General features: G+C 50.2%; 2 protein-coding genes across 2 annotated transcripts in view; one reads left to right on the top strand and one right to left on the bottom strand.

Moving 5' to 3' along the window:
* LOC134011162 (arf-GAP with coiled-coil, ANK repeat and PH domain-containing protein 2-like) overlaps positions 1-12,811 on the top strand; it is a 145,843-nt gene that overhangs the window by 39,548 nt on the left and 93,484 nt on the right. The window lies entirely within an intron of this gene.
* Positions 1,180-12,811, bottom strand: part of psmd1 (proteasome 26S subunit, non-ATPase 1) — a 37,128-nt gene continuing 25,496 nt past the window's right edge. The window contains exons 18-25 of the mRNA XM_062450515.1: positions 11,281-11,397; positions 9,863-9,965; positions 7,438-7,607; positions 6,359-6,451; positions 5,864-5,950; positions 3,757-3,960; positions 2,499-2,662; positions 1,180-1,423 (exon numbers count right to left, since the gene is read on the bottom strand). Coding sequence (XP_062306499.1) covers positions 2,516-2,662; positions 3,757-3,960; positions 5,864-5,950; positions 6,359-6,451; positions 7,438-7,607; positions 9,863-9,965; positions 11,281-11,397 — 921 coding nt within the window. The 3' untranslated portion in view covers positions 1,180-1,423; positions 2,499-2,515. The remainder of the gene's footprint in view (positions 1,424-2,498; positions 2,663-3,756; positions 3,961-5,863; positions 5,951-6,358; positions 6,452-7,437; positions 7,608-9,862; positions 9,966-11,280; positions 11,398-12,811) is intronic.

The raw sequence follows: 12,811 nt of genomic DNA on the forward strand, positions 1-12,811 counted from the left end.
TAACTTGGATAGAATAGGAAATCCATTGAGTAAATTCCTTGGAGGGTGCCTTTGAAACGAGTCCAGCAGCCTACTTCTAAGTGAGATTGCATCAGGTTCACATACTTCCATAAGACATAGATAAAGTGTTGTCTGCAAAAACTTACTGGTTCTGTAGCAAATGCACACAATGGCAGAAACAGCTGGTTCCTATAACGATAAAAGAACAAAAATACTCCTTTAAAGTGTTATTACATTAAAGTCGATTGAAACGGTCGCATATGGAAGAGGATTGAAAATAAATTAAATGCATCCCAATGAGGCCTGAAGTGAGCCTCAAAAAGGATTTGGGATGATACATCATTCTTACATGATATCCATCAAACAAATATAAGCTAAACCGTACAATTGCTACTTAGGAACAATTATTTATGCAATTGTTTTGAATATTCTCATACATTTAGCATGTCACTTAATTCAGCAACTTTTCGGTGTCAAATTCAAGTTAAAATCAAATTTCTGTCTAGATGGATATGAGGGAACATCTTAACAGCAGAGACTTCACATTAATGACTGGCACTAATGACTGAAGGTCTTAAACTGCTGAAGTCAAATATCAAACGCTACCGTAGTGGTATATCGACAAGCTCCACAGAAAAGTCAAATCCCCACCACCATGAGCCCATGTGTCAAATGTTACATTCACCCACATCAACACGACCGCCCTCTTCACCACCATACCGACGCGAGTTCATTGGTTACACATAGCATCTGAGATGTTCCCGTTAACCCCGAGGTGACTCAAGGCTCAGACAAACTGCAACCGTGTGAGGATTTCTACACACTTTGCGTGTCAAACTCTGAAGTGCATACGTGTGTGTGTGTGTACTCAACTTATTTGTTGATCTGACGCTGATTGAAAGGCTGTCCTTCACCTTGAGCCAGTGCCCCGTTCATGAAGAGGCACTTTGTTTCAGACAGCACCACTTAATCAAGGTCCTGAGGAGGAGAAGCTCTCCCACCTTTTAACAGGGTCTTGTACGGCAAGTCCTGTTCTGAGTCAGGCAGAGCTGGCGGGCTGCAGAACAGCTGCTCCGAGAGAACAGTGCTGAGTGAATGTAAACGCGCAGGATTAGGAGGGCTTACTCCATGCACACGCGGCGCATATGGGAAGTCAAATAAACACACGTGATTCGGTCCTCCAATATATCTCTTTTTTTTTTTTTATTGTACTGACAGAAAATGATACAGTTTAACAAGAGTGAATGTAAAACATTCCCTGTCTGACAGAGGGGCCAGGCCAGGGAAGGAACATGTAAAAGAGGGGATGTGGGGAGGAGAGGAGGGGGGTGGGGTTGGGATTGTAAGTGAGGGAGGGGTGGGGGGGAGAAAGAGGTGCATGCTGGGATGCGAAGATTCCAATTCAGGAGCCTTGGGACGCCACCTGTGGAGCACAAGAGGACACAGAAGCAGACTGAGTTAACCAGACTGAATTAACCAGACTGAATTAATTGAAAACAGTCGAGAACTCGACACACACCAAAGAAAAATGCAGTTCTGAATTTGAAACGCGACTGAAAAACTCCCCAACGCTCATAACAGATCTTTCTTCTGGTGGAGCTGCGGCCCTCCACCCCCTTAAGGCAAGGCCTGTTTGTCTAAACATCCCCTAATTTGGTGGTTAGCACCTCATCTTTTCCCTCACACGTACAGTGAACCCCCTCTATGGGAGGCGAGGGCGGCCTGTCCAAGACAAACAGAACTGGAACCCCTCCCGCTGGCCAGACAGGACAAAGACATCCAACTGCTCTGACCTCCGGCCTGTTGTATCGGCTTTCCGGCACGTCAGGGTCGAAGATGGTGGATATTGTTGGATGTTCGGAGAAAGCCGTTTTTTTTTTTGACATTCAATAGGCACTGAGGTGTGGGAACCCTGTTATGTGTGAGAACCTGGCATGTCTGGTCTATCCACCCCCACTACCTGAGAACCGTATCATCATGACAGATAAGTAAATAGTTCCTGCATAGACACCTTATGGCTGTACGGCAAGGCCAGGAGATAAGGACGCCGGGGGTGATATGGGGGGTTGTGATGAGGGTGTGTGTGTGTGATGGGGGTGTGTGTGTGATGAGGGTGTGTGTGTGTGTGTGTGTGTGTGTGTGTGTTTGATGAGGGTGTGTGTGTGAGATGAGGGTGTGTGTGTGATGGGGGTGTGTGTGTGTGATGAGGGTGTGTGTGTTTGATGAGGGTGTGTGTGTGAGATGAGGGTGTGTGTGATGGGGGTGTGTGTGTGTGATGAGGGTGTGTCTGTGAGATGAGGGTGTGTGTGTGTGATGGGGGTGTGTGTGTGTGATGGGGGTGTGTGTGTGTGATGAGGGTGTGTGTGTGTGTGATGAGGGTGTGTGTGTGTGATGAGGGTGTGTGTGTGTGATGAGGGTGTGTGTGTGTGATGAGGGTGTGTGTGTGTGTGATGAGGGTGTGTGTGTGTGATGAGGGTGTGTGTGCGTGGGCCACCTACCTCGGCCGTGCGTCCATCTACTCGTCAACGTACTCGAAGGGCTCCGGGGCCTCCGGCTCCTGCTCCTCCTCCTCGATCTTGGGCCCGTGGGCCGAGACGGGCTCCACCAGCTCCTCGTCCTCCTCGCTGGTGTCCCTCATGATGATGATGCCGCCCGTGTGCAGCTGGAGCGGCGGAGACACAAGCCAGTCGGGGTTGAGCGCACCGGCAACTATCGGCCAATAGGGCAACACTGCTCTTGGGGAGGCGGGACCTTGTAATAGTCTACTTTTTGGGGGGGGGGCGCCTGCGCCGCTCGGCAAACTGTGGACCGTCAGCCGCACTCATCTTGGGACAGACGTGCTTACGTGACGGTAGGAGGAACTGTCAGTGAGCATCAAGCCAGGCTTATATGTGCCTGATTTGCAATGAGGCAAATGTGGGAGGGGGGGGGGGGGGGGGGGGTCAAAGTGGGAACAAACTATAAAAACGTCCACCACAAACTAACCCACGTGAATGCATAGAGATAGAGAATGATATTGTCTGTACGATACTGTTAGAGACTACAGGAAATTAACCCCTTTCCCAAACCATATTGCCTTTCTTCTGATTTACAAGTGTAAGAAACATTTCTGTTCTGGATTATTTTTTTTAAATTTTTTAAAGATACTTGTTTTGTTGACCATAGGTGTTCGCATGGACTCAAACCCAGCTATGAAGGAACGATCTGTCTTGTCCAAACCATGACAGCTTAACACCAGAGGCATGTGTCCAAGTCATGAATTGCAAATGATATGACCGAAAAGGACCTTTACCAAGGAGTGCAAATGAATACAGCCTTATAAGGACAAACATGATATGACCCGTGTCACAAAATACCCCCCCACCCCTCTAATGGGCCCACATTAGCAGCAGAAACCCTCCACCTTGTGGGAGTGTGATAGTGCTAAGTGTGTGGGTGAATACCCGCTTGTCTCGTGTTTATGGTGGAAAACTGTCAACGTCTACTGTAGCGGGGCCAGGGCTCTTTTTATTGGTCAGTAAGTCAATGAGGGTCGTGTGGGAGATCTGACACGGGAAGCCAAGATCAACGCCCTGAGGTCAGATTCTCGGCAGGGAAGATTAAGATCGGGGGGGAAAGGTGGAAAAAGACGGCCGATAAAAAGACGACTTCATTGCCGTGGCCCATAAACACACATCAGAGACCCTTACTTCCTCACACACGCACGCGGCAGCCTCAGTCAGCACGCCCACACACACACACATCCTCACTGCGTACCGGTTTGAAGGGCTGGTAGCGGCAGGTCTCGGGCATGTTGAGGACTTTGAGCTGCGCGGGCATCACCCTGGCAGGGTTCTCCAGCAGCTGGAAGTTGGGCTCGGGCTCCTTCTTCCTCTCTTTCTCCTTCTCTTTCTCCTTCTCCTTCTCCTTCTCCTCTTCCTTCTTCTCCTTCTCCTTCTCCTTCTCCGCCTCCTGGACTTCCTGAGATATTCAAGAGGGGTGAGCTCGGTGAAACTGTCAGACTGGGGTTCGTCTCCCTTCAGAGCAAAAAAGTCTATCCCCCAAGTGAGTTTTTGTTGTTGTTATACTGTGTTTTGAGGTGTTGCCCAAAAAACGAGAAGTCTAGCTGGATGTCTAATCCCATAACAGCCGAAGCACAAGGCTACATATCTCTGCTGGGCGTCAAGTGACGTGTGGTGTCAGATCGATTTAACGAAGGCTCCATTGGTCAGACATTCAAACACTGCAACCTCCTCCAGGCCTGTCGGACACGCAGGAGTTAGGAGAAGAAAAGGGGAGGCGACCCGAAATAACCTGTTTTGTTTACAACCCCTATCAACTCCTCTGGCCTGGTTATTTGGTCCCCGAATTACACTCGCATTTCTTCTCCTCGGCTTTTCATTTGGGGGTCGAGAGCAAAGGCTACGCGACATTTGGCAAAAACAGGAGGCTGTTTACCCTCCCTGTGTGTGTGTGTGTGTGTGTGTTTGGTGGGATAGTTACTATGGTGGACATCCAGCCTGATGGGATAACACCATACTAATCTTGTGAGCTCACATACTGATTTACCCCATGGTTTACTCTAGCCCCCATACTATAAACAACAATTAGGTTCCAGATAACACATGATCATGCTCTGATCCTTGGCTCTGTGGTTTGTGTGATACTGGCCTTGTCGAATGGAGGTCGAACCAAAACACGCGTCTCAACTTGAGACACGTGGCCAAAGTGATTTGTTTACCTCGAGGAAGAAGCCATATTTTCTACGATATGAGAATTGTGACTTCTGGTTTGCCAGGCTCGGGAATATTACCCCCTTGATCGATATTAGATTGGAATGAGGACCCCGTTAGGACAACGTAGTTCAAACCAAATGAACCCTCAACTACCTCGGTCTTCTCTCTGTGTGTCGCAGCTGCCTCTTGATCCAGCCCCTAACGTGTGAACACATCAAACAGGAGAGACTGACCCTGTAGCCCTGGACGACCGAGACAACTCACTTGATGGAGAACATTCAGTTCGAGGGAGGAAAAAAAAAACTGTCTCTATGCCTTCTAAACTACATGTGCAAGTGTCGTGGAAGGAAGAGAAAGGAAAGGAGGGAGGTCTTTCAACACCCACCCTCTGATCAGCCTGATCCCACCCCACCAGGGCTGGGTGAGATCTCTGCAGCACCGCTCCACGGAGACATGAGATCTAGCATGGGGGGGCGAATCTGACAGGGTGGTCACGGCCTGGCCTGGACACCCCCCCACCGAACGCTGTACTGGCTGCTGGGCTGACAGAGCCGAGTGTGTGTGTGTGTCATGGCTGGGTTGGTCCCATCAGTTGAAAGGGCTGTGGGACTCCAGGAGGGAGACTGAAAGGCCTTTTAAAAGGGAACGCTAGCTGTCACTCTGACATAACAAATCCAAATTGAGCCCAAGGCCCAATGTATGGTAGAAAAAAAATTATATATAAAGATAGTCAAATAAAATCCATCAACAATCCTTTTAAATGGACAGTATATAAAATTAATTACATTTGTACTTTTCTGAGGTACTGTGACTATTTAAGTAACTCCTCGAGTGAACCTTTCTTTAAGGCCACACTTTAAGGCCACCTTTAAGGCACCTTGGATCTCGGTTGAGCTTGAGGCCTCTCAATGCCTTCCCGGGTCTGGGAACCATTAACACATCACCGCTTATTAAACGGCCCCAACCCTCTACGGCGTTCTCCGCAAGTGCGATTCAGGAACGCACTGGGCCATCGAAACTAAAAACATCTCGTCTGAGGTTTCAAAAACAAAAAGGAGAGCCGTCAAATGAACGGGCACATTCACAACGATGTTTGTCCTGCCAACAGACAGACTGAAGGCAGGCTATGGTTGACGTCCACAACTCACCACTTCCATCTTTTCCTCCTCCTTCTCCTTCTTCTCCTTCTCCTTCTTCTTGGCCTTGGCGGTGATGGAGAGAACGGCAGTAGACACCTGGCACAGCGAATAGGAGAGAGGGGGGGGGGGGATTGGACCGAGTCGTGAATGAAGAGATATTGAGATGTATAATAGTAAAAGCTTGAAAACAAAAACACCCTTCGGCAAACACGGGACCCCTTAAAATGCATGAGACGAGTCATCCACTGTGTTTTTATGACCTTATTAAGGTGCATCTCGGTTGGGGGAATGAGGAGACTCGGACACAGGAGACACAACCCACATAATTGTCTGACTGCTAACATGATGCGTTGTTCAAAACGGCCACAATAACCGAACCGCTCTGAAATTGCCCGTCGAAAATTGGAGTTCTGTGGACATCGGCCCTCAAAAAAGAATACTAAAATGAACTAAAGTGATTTTGGTCACTGGCTTGTGTGACATCATATTCTTGCACAGACTCACCTTCTCCTTCTCTTTCTCCTTGGGCACCTCCAGGGCAGGTGGGTAGGCGAAGGTGGAGGGCTTGCAGTTGGAGCGATACTGGACCTTAGGCATCTGGACAGGACGAGACAGAGAGACTTAATGCAACATTCTGTTAAGTCAAACCCCCCCGTCATCCATCGGCCCTCAGGCATTTGACAGGAACGATCCATCTTAACGACTAGAGTCCGAGCAAGCAAGACTATCGGAAAGGCTTAGGAAATCAATGACAATGAATTTTTTTGTCATTTTTTGAAACTCTTGCTACTTCAGTGCCCGAGACTTTGCGACCGTGTCAGAACTCGAGGGACAACGTGAGGGAGGCGCAGCGTTCGAGGCGACTCTCTGGCCTGCACACCGGGTCGCTGGCCAGCCCTGATAAAACTGACTGACTGGCACGGCGACGATGCCAGGCATCGCAAGAGCTACTGGTAAACAACGCCAGCGTTGTGTGTGGCAGCAACGCAAAGCCCGTCCACATTGTCAGCTGTTCGGACTGGAGCAGGTGAAGCCTGATGGAAGAGCCCGTCTCTGGAGGGGGCGGGTGGTGGAGAGGTGGGGGGTTCATTCCCCTGTTAAGCTCAGTCATTCCACCCCCACCACCCTCCTCCTCCTCCCTGTCTGGGCCCACCGGCCGTGGCTCTTCCCGGAGCTGGGCTGGCCTCGGATCAGGAGGGGGGTCCAACACATGCGGCGCGAGCGACTAATATGGGGTGTAACGCGGCGCACACCTCGCCGGGTGTCAGGTGCTTTTCATTTGGAAAACAAGGGACGTTAACTCCCTCTCATGTCAGGCTAAGGCCGGCAGTGTCTCTTGTGATCCCTGGGTATCAGAGTGTCTCTGTGATCCCTGGGTATCAGGCGACGTGTGGGGAGGTGCTGGGGACCAATGGGACCGAATCCCGTCAGTGGATAGAATTCACAGTATGCCGCCTCTTTCTCACACACACACACACACACACACACACACACACACACACACACACACACACACACACACACAGAGGTTACAGGGAGGCTACAGCCGCTTTGGAGGTGTGCGGAAGAAACGAGGGCCGTACCTTGAGGTCTTTGTTGAGTCCGATGATGGCGGTGGGGGTGAATGCCAGGGACAGGAAGTGGGAGAGGGGGAACCAGAACCAGAACTGGGTGAAGACCAGCAGGCCCACCACAGACGGCATGTGGGTGTGGCCCGTCCGGGACTGCAGGGAGATGGTCACGTTTCGGCCACCTAGACGGGTTAGGACACAGAAGGTCATCTGTCTGGGCCCCTTAACTTGGGATCCCTCTTTCAATGGTATACACAAAAACATATGTTATCCCAAAAAAACAATGATTGCATCACTCCAACTTTCCGAACCTATAAACTTGTGTTCCAATTCCTGCGCTAGCCAGAATCAGGGGAACGGTTATATAACCTGTCGTGCTTAATATCGGAGAACGTGCCAAAGATGAGAGTAAATGAGTCCAGTGACCATGACCGGGCCTTCACAATTGTCCTCCCAGAAAAGGTCATCTGTGTGAATAAATCAGTGTGATTTCTCTTAATCCCAAGCCAAGGACCTGGGTTCAGTTTTCCATTAGTCACTCATTTATGACCTTTTATCTTAACAAGATTAGAGGCCAAAAATAAGTAATTGAAACAATGTTCTGGCAGAAAGCTAGTGTGAGAAAGCCCTTCCCTACTGTGTGTGTGTGTGTGTGTGTGTGTGTGTGCATGCGCACGAGTGTGTGTGAGAGAGGATGAGAGGGGTTAGGGTGGAGAGCCAGAACAAAAGCCACCCCTTGCGTTGGGAGGGGAGGATGAGGAGGAAAGAAGAGAGGAGTGGTGTCTAAGAGGGTGGGCTGAATCAGGCCAGGGTCTCAGGCCAAGGTGATGTCTACAGAAAAAAAAAAAACGCTCTAAACACGAGTAACTAGGGAGTAACCCATTTAGGAAAGTCACAGAGACAATGAATGGTTAAATCATAGGCTCCCTCCATGCCTGCGCCCAGCTCACATACTCCTGAGGTAATTCAAGTGACGACCGGACCATTTGATGTCTTTATTTCGACAGCTCTAACTGCCTCTCGATGTCCCGAAAACGAGGGATTTACTGGTCGCCAGAGTGACTCACACATTCTCCCCGCCGTGCCACAGCAGCGCGAGCACACGACGCTCTTTAAGAACTTCAGAAAGAGCAGCAAGCTCCTTTCTGAAGGAAAGGACCCCCACCCCGATCCGTTTTGGTCGATTTGCCAGTCCACTTTTCGTTCTTAAAAACACACAGTGAGTGTCGAGTGACAAAACCTTTGCGTCAGCGCCGTGAAATCCCCCGGCGACGACCGTATACACCAGAGATACCTGTACAACCATAATATTCCGAGAAACGATCCAACTTAGGTACTGTCGTTGTCGGATAAACAGTTTTGAATAGGCCCCAAATGAGACCCGAGTCTGGTTCCTGCAACACAGGAATAAATGAGTGTGAAGGGACTGGAGAGAGAGCAGGCATGGGGAGGGGGGGTGAGAGGGACTAGCTCTGTGGGTCCAAATCCTGAGTAATGAGCCCCCGAGATCATGAAATGGAGAGCTAATGGCTTCCGCCTGTCACATCTAATACAATTACCCCCCCGAAACACCAGCCCACTCGCAACTACACACTAATAAGACCACGCTAACCCACGCTCGTCACGCTTTCTGATGAAACTGGGAGCCTCAGGTTTCTCCTCTCGTAGCACTGGGCTTTCAAATTCAAGGTGAATGAACATGGAGGTGGGGGGTCCGCCTTTTCCATTCTGAGGTCGTCTGGGGTGGGTGAGGCAAAGTGTTGCAATGAACTGCACGTGTACAGAACCACAGGTGAATGAAAACGCAGTCTTAGAGTTTATGTGGGGCATGGCACCGGCTTGTGTTGGTCACGAGCAGAGGGAACCTTCTGGTGTCTCTCTTGGCAATACCCACGCTTCAATGTTAACGTTGTAGAATGCGTTTCTGCACTTGCATGCGTTCGGGGTATGCATATACACATCTGTGTATCTGTGTGTGTGTGTGTGAGTATATCTGTCAAGCTCTTGCTGTGATGAAATGCAGCTCCCCGGGACCTCACACGCACACAAACACACATGCTTGTAGGTAACACACACGACCTAGCACGAGGCGCTGGCACAAAACAGTAATCACAGGAGAGGGGACAGAGCCATGTGGCTGGGCTGGGCGCAGGCATGCCAGGCGCTAATGCACCTTAGCATGATCGCTTCCAGTGAGAAGAAACACAACACATGGGTGGTCAGCTTTGGGTTAGCGAGCACGCGTGTGTCTCTCTGTGTGTGAGTGAGAGTGAGAGTGAGAGTGAGAGAGAGAGAGAGAGAGAGAGAGAGAGAGGGAGGAAGAGAGAGAGTGAGTAGAAGAGAAACAGAGAGAAAGCCTGAGCGAAAAAGTCCAAACAATCAAGGGAGAAGCACCGTGGACGCTAATCAACCTCTAGTCCCCTCGGAAGACACTGACCTGCATCGAGGATGCCCTGGGCCAGGATGGCACCGAACTTGGCCATGACGTCGTCGTGCTTATCGTTGATGACCTTGGAGTAGAGCTGCCGGAACTGGTTCACCTGCGGGCGGAAGGGGCAAAGGCAACAGTGCAACGTCAGACACGGCAAGCACACCCGAAACGGACCGTCGGCGCGGACGACGAAACAACGCTCCACGAGGAGGGCGAACGACAGAATAGAGCAATCCGGGGGAATCGGGCTGATCCGTGAAGGCGTCCATGGTTCGACAGTCGCTTCCTCTTCGTTGCGGCGTCGTTTCCACATCTGGGCGACCTTTCGTCCAACCTGACGCCGTGTCTAATTAGGAGGGCCTGGCACACCAGAGCAGTCGAAGGCTCTCATTTGGGCCTGACATTAGGGCATACGAGTCCCAGTTCCCCTTCATGCCATTAAGAGCAGGATGAAACATCTTTACGAGAGCCACTTAAGGGCAAGGTGAAGGCTAATTCCGAGTCTCTCTTTTCCAGACTTCCTTTTATGTTTTTCCCTTCCCACTTTCAGACAGACACTGCAGTCTGCCAACTCGCTGGAAGGGGGTGAATTACTGAGGCTAGGCCTAAGGGCCATTAGAACTGGTTACACGATGAAAAATACTGGTAATATGCATCGTGAAATTGTAAAAGTCGAACGCTATCCTGAGTGGGTGAGTTCACCCACCTGCGTGAGAGACAAGGCACATTCCCAGGTTAAAACGCAACTGCACCGAATCTCCTTGTTCAAAACCTCAGCCTGGTCTCACATTGAAAAACAAGCCTGCCGCAATTAATCTCCACTTCAAACATGAAACAAGTCTTGAAAATAATAACAACCATAAAGGCCACGCGTGTAAGGAAAAAAATAAAAAAGCGAGTCCTGTTTGTTTACATAGGTGCGTATACCTTGTTCTAGGTGGGAGGCAGTCATTACAGCTGAGTGGGCATAAACACCCTGCAAATCTCCCACCCGGCCATTATTTCTACAACCACGCGACTTTCATCCATAGAGGCCACAGTTAAAACGGTCGGGGGTTTACAGTTTGGGTAAACACAAGCGCAGGGTGACGCCTGCTGCCTTGCAGTGTGAAAAAAGATCCCTTTCTACATTCGCACACACCAATGCCACTCCGAGCTGAAAGGCAGCGGCACTAAGAGGGAGGGGGAGGGAGGGGGGGTCAGTGCAGCAGAAGTCAGTGAGCATGTCAACACTCGACCGATACCCGTAACATAATGGCAACTTAACAGCTTGGAAGATTAGCTGGGGGAAAAGTTCAAATAAGACTAATAGTTGGGAGGTGTACATTTTTCTTTACACCTTTTAAAACCACATCCAGGAAATTGATTCCTCCCCCCCCCCCCCCCCCCCCCAAGTTGCCGTTCACTTGAGATGTCCTCCTCACCTTGGGGCAAGTCACTTCGGTCTGCTGGATCATGATGAGGGCGGAGGCGATGAGGGCCCCCTGCCTCACGTAGTTCACCGGGTCGTTGGTCATGGGCTCCAGCAGGTTGATGGCCTCCTGTGGGAGAGGGAAACGCAGAACAACAAGGTAAGGACAGATAAACAACACGGCGACCAAACACCAACACGGGGTCTTACCTCGCCAAAAACCATAAAAATAGCAGCCGCTCAATGTCATTCTTGGTTCATGACTACAATGCTGCGTTGCCAGACGGGAGGAAGATGGGTGGACTAAGTACCATTTGCTTTGGATGGGCCCTTTAAGCCATTGCGCCACTGAGAGCTAAAGCTCAGCCTCTTAAAGGTGAAGAGGGCTGTGGAGGATAAACAGAGAGGACCTCCAGCCTGCTAAGAGGGTCTCCGGCGGCAATGTTTGGACCAGAGCTTTACCAGGTCCTGAGACTTAAGACCTGGTATTGCAGAACCGGGTAGCCAAGATGCTTGACGCTGGTATTTGCCGTCTGTTGAAGTGAGGGGAAGGTTGGCTAAGAGATGCAACCGCTTTCAGAGCGTACTAATGACAATGATGAACGACAATGACATTTATCAGATGCAAACACTACGTCTGCGTACTTAAAACACTCAGTATGCGAGAGAGAAAAAAAAACACGAAAAATGTTTTCCCGTGAATGACCAAATTCTTCCTCCATACTCCTCACCCTCCACTCCCCCGCCCCCCCTTTTCCTTTCCATCTCCCTCTCATCAATAGCTCTGGTTTTCCACAGCGGAGAAGTCTTCCTCCTCTTCCCTTCATCCTTCCTACTCCTGTTGTCCCGGCAGCTCTGCCAACTCCACGCTGCCAGGCTCACAGGCGGGAGCCATCCGCTCTGCGGCGTTGTAGAGAAACAAACGACCCCGGCGACGGCAGGGGGAGAGAAAATAAACCGCCGGACCTCGAGGTTTTCTGCTCGGCCTGCCGTGTCCACGGTGTAGCACGGCAGAACACCCCGGTGTCGAACGATCCGCAGGGCAGACGCCGGGGAGACCACATCCCCTTCCTGATTGGTCGGCAGGTGGGGTTTAATTGAGGGCATTTACTGTCGGGTCCAATGTGGAGCGGCGGCTGACGCAGAGCATGCAGCGGAGACCGTTACTGTAAACGGACAACCGCGTTTTTCACTTTTTTTTTCAGGTTCAGAAAAAAATAAAATGGCTGCATGAAATATTCATGTTAAAATATGTTGAGGGTAATAAAATAATGGCAAGCCACCTCCTACCTTTTCTACTCAGAGTACCGGGCTGTTTGATGTGCTCATGCAAAAGGTGCAACCGTGACACACTGTCCAATTACTTAGAGTGAGCATATTAAGCACAGTCCATCTAGACCCAAATTGCTTTGCACTTGAATATTCACGACAGCACAAAATGTCCACATTGCCTGATAGGTTGTGTACTGAATAGGTAGTCTAAACAGCCTGACTGCGGGTCTCTTTTTTTTTTGTCATTGCGAGTGCAAATGGAGAGCAGAAAT

Source organism: Osmerus eperlanus, chromosome 24 (genome assembly GCF_963692335.1).
Source record: "Osmerus eperlanus chromosome 24, fOsmEpe2.1, whole genome shotgun sequence".
In the NCBI taxonomy this organism is placed as follows: Eukaryota; Metazoa; Chordata; class Actinopteri; order Osmeriformes; family Osmeridae; genus Osmerus; species Osmerus eperlanus.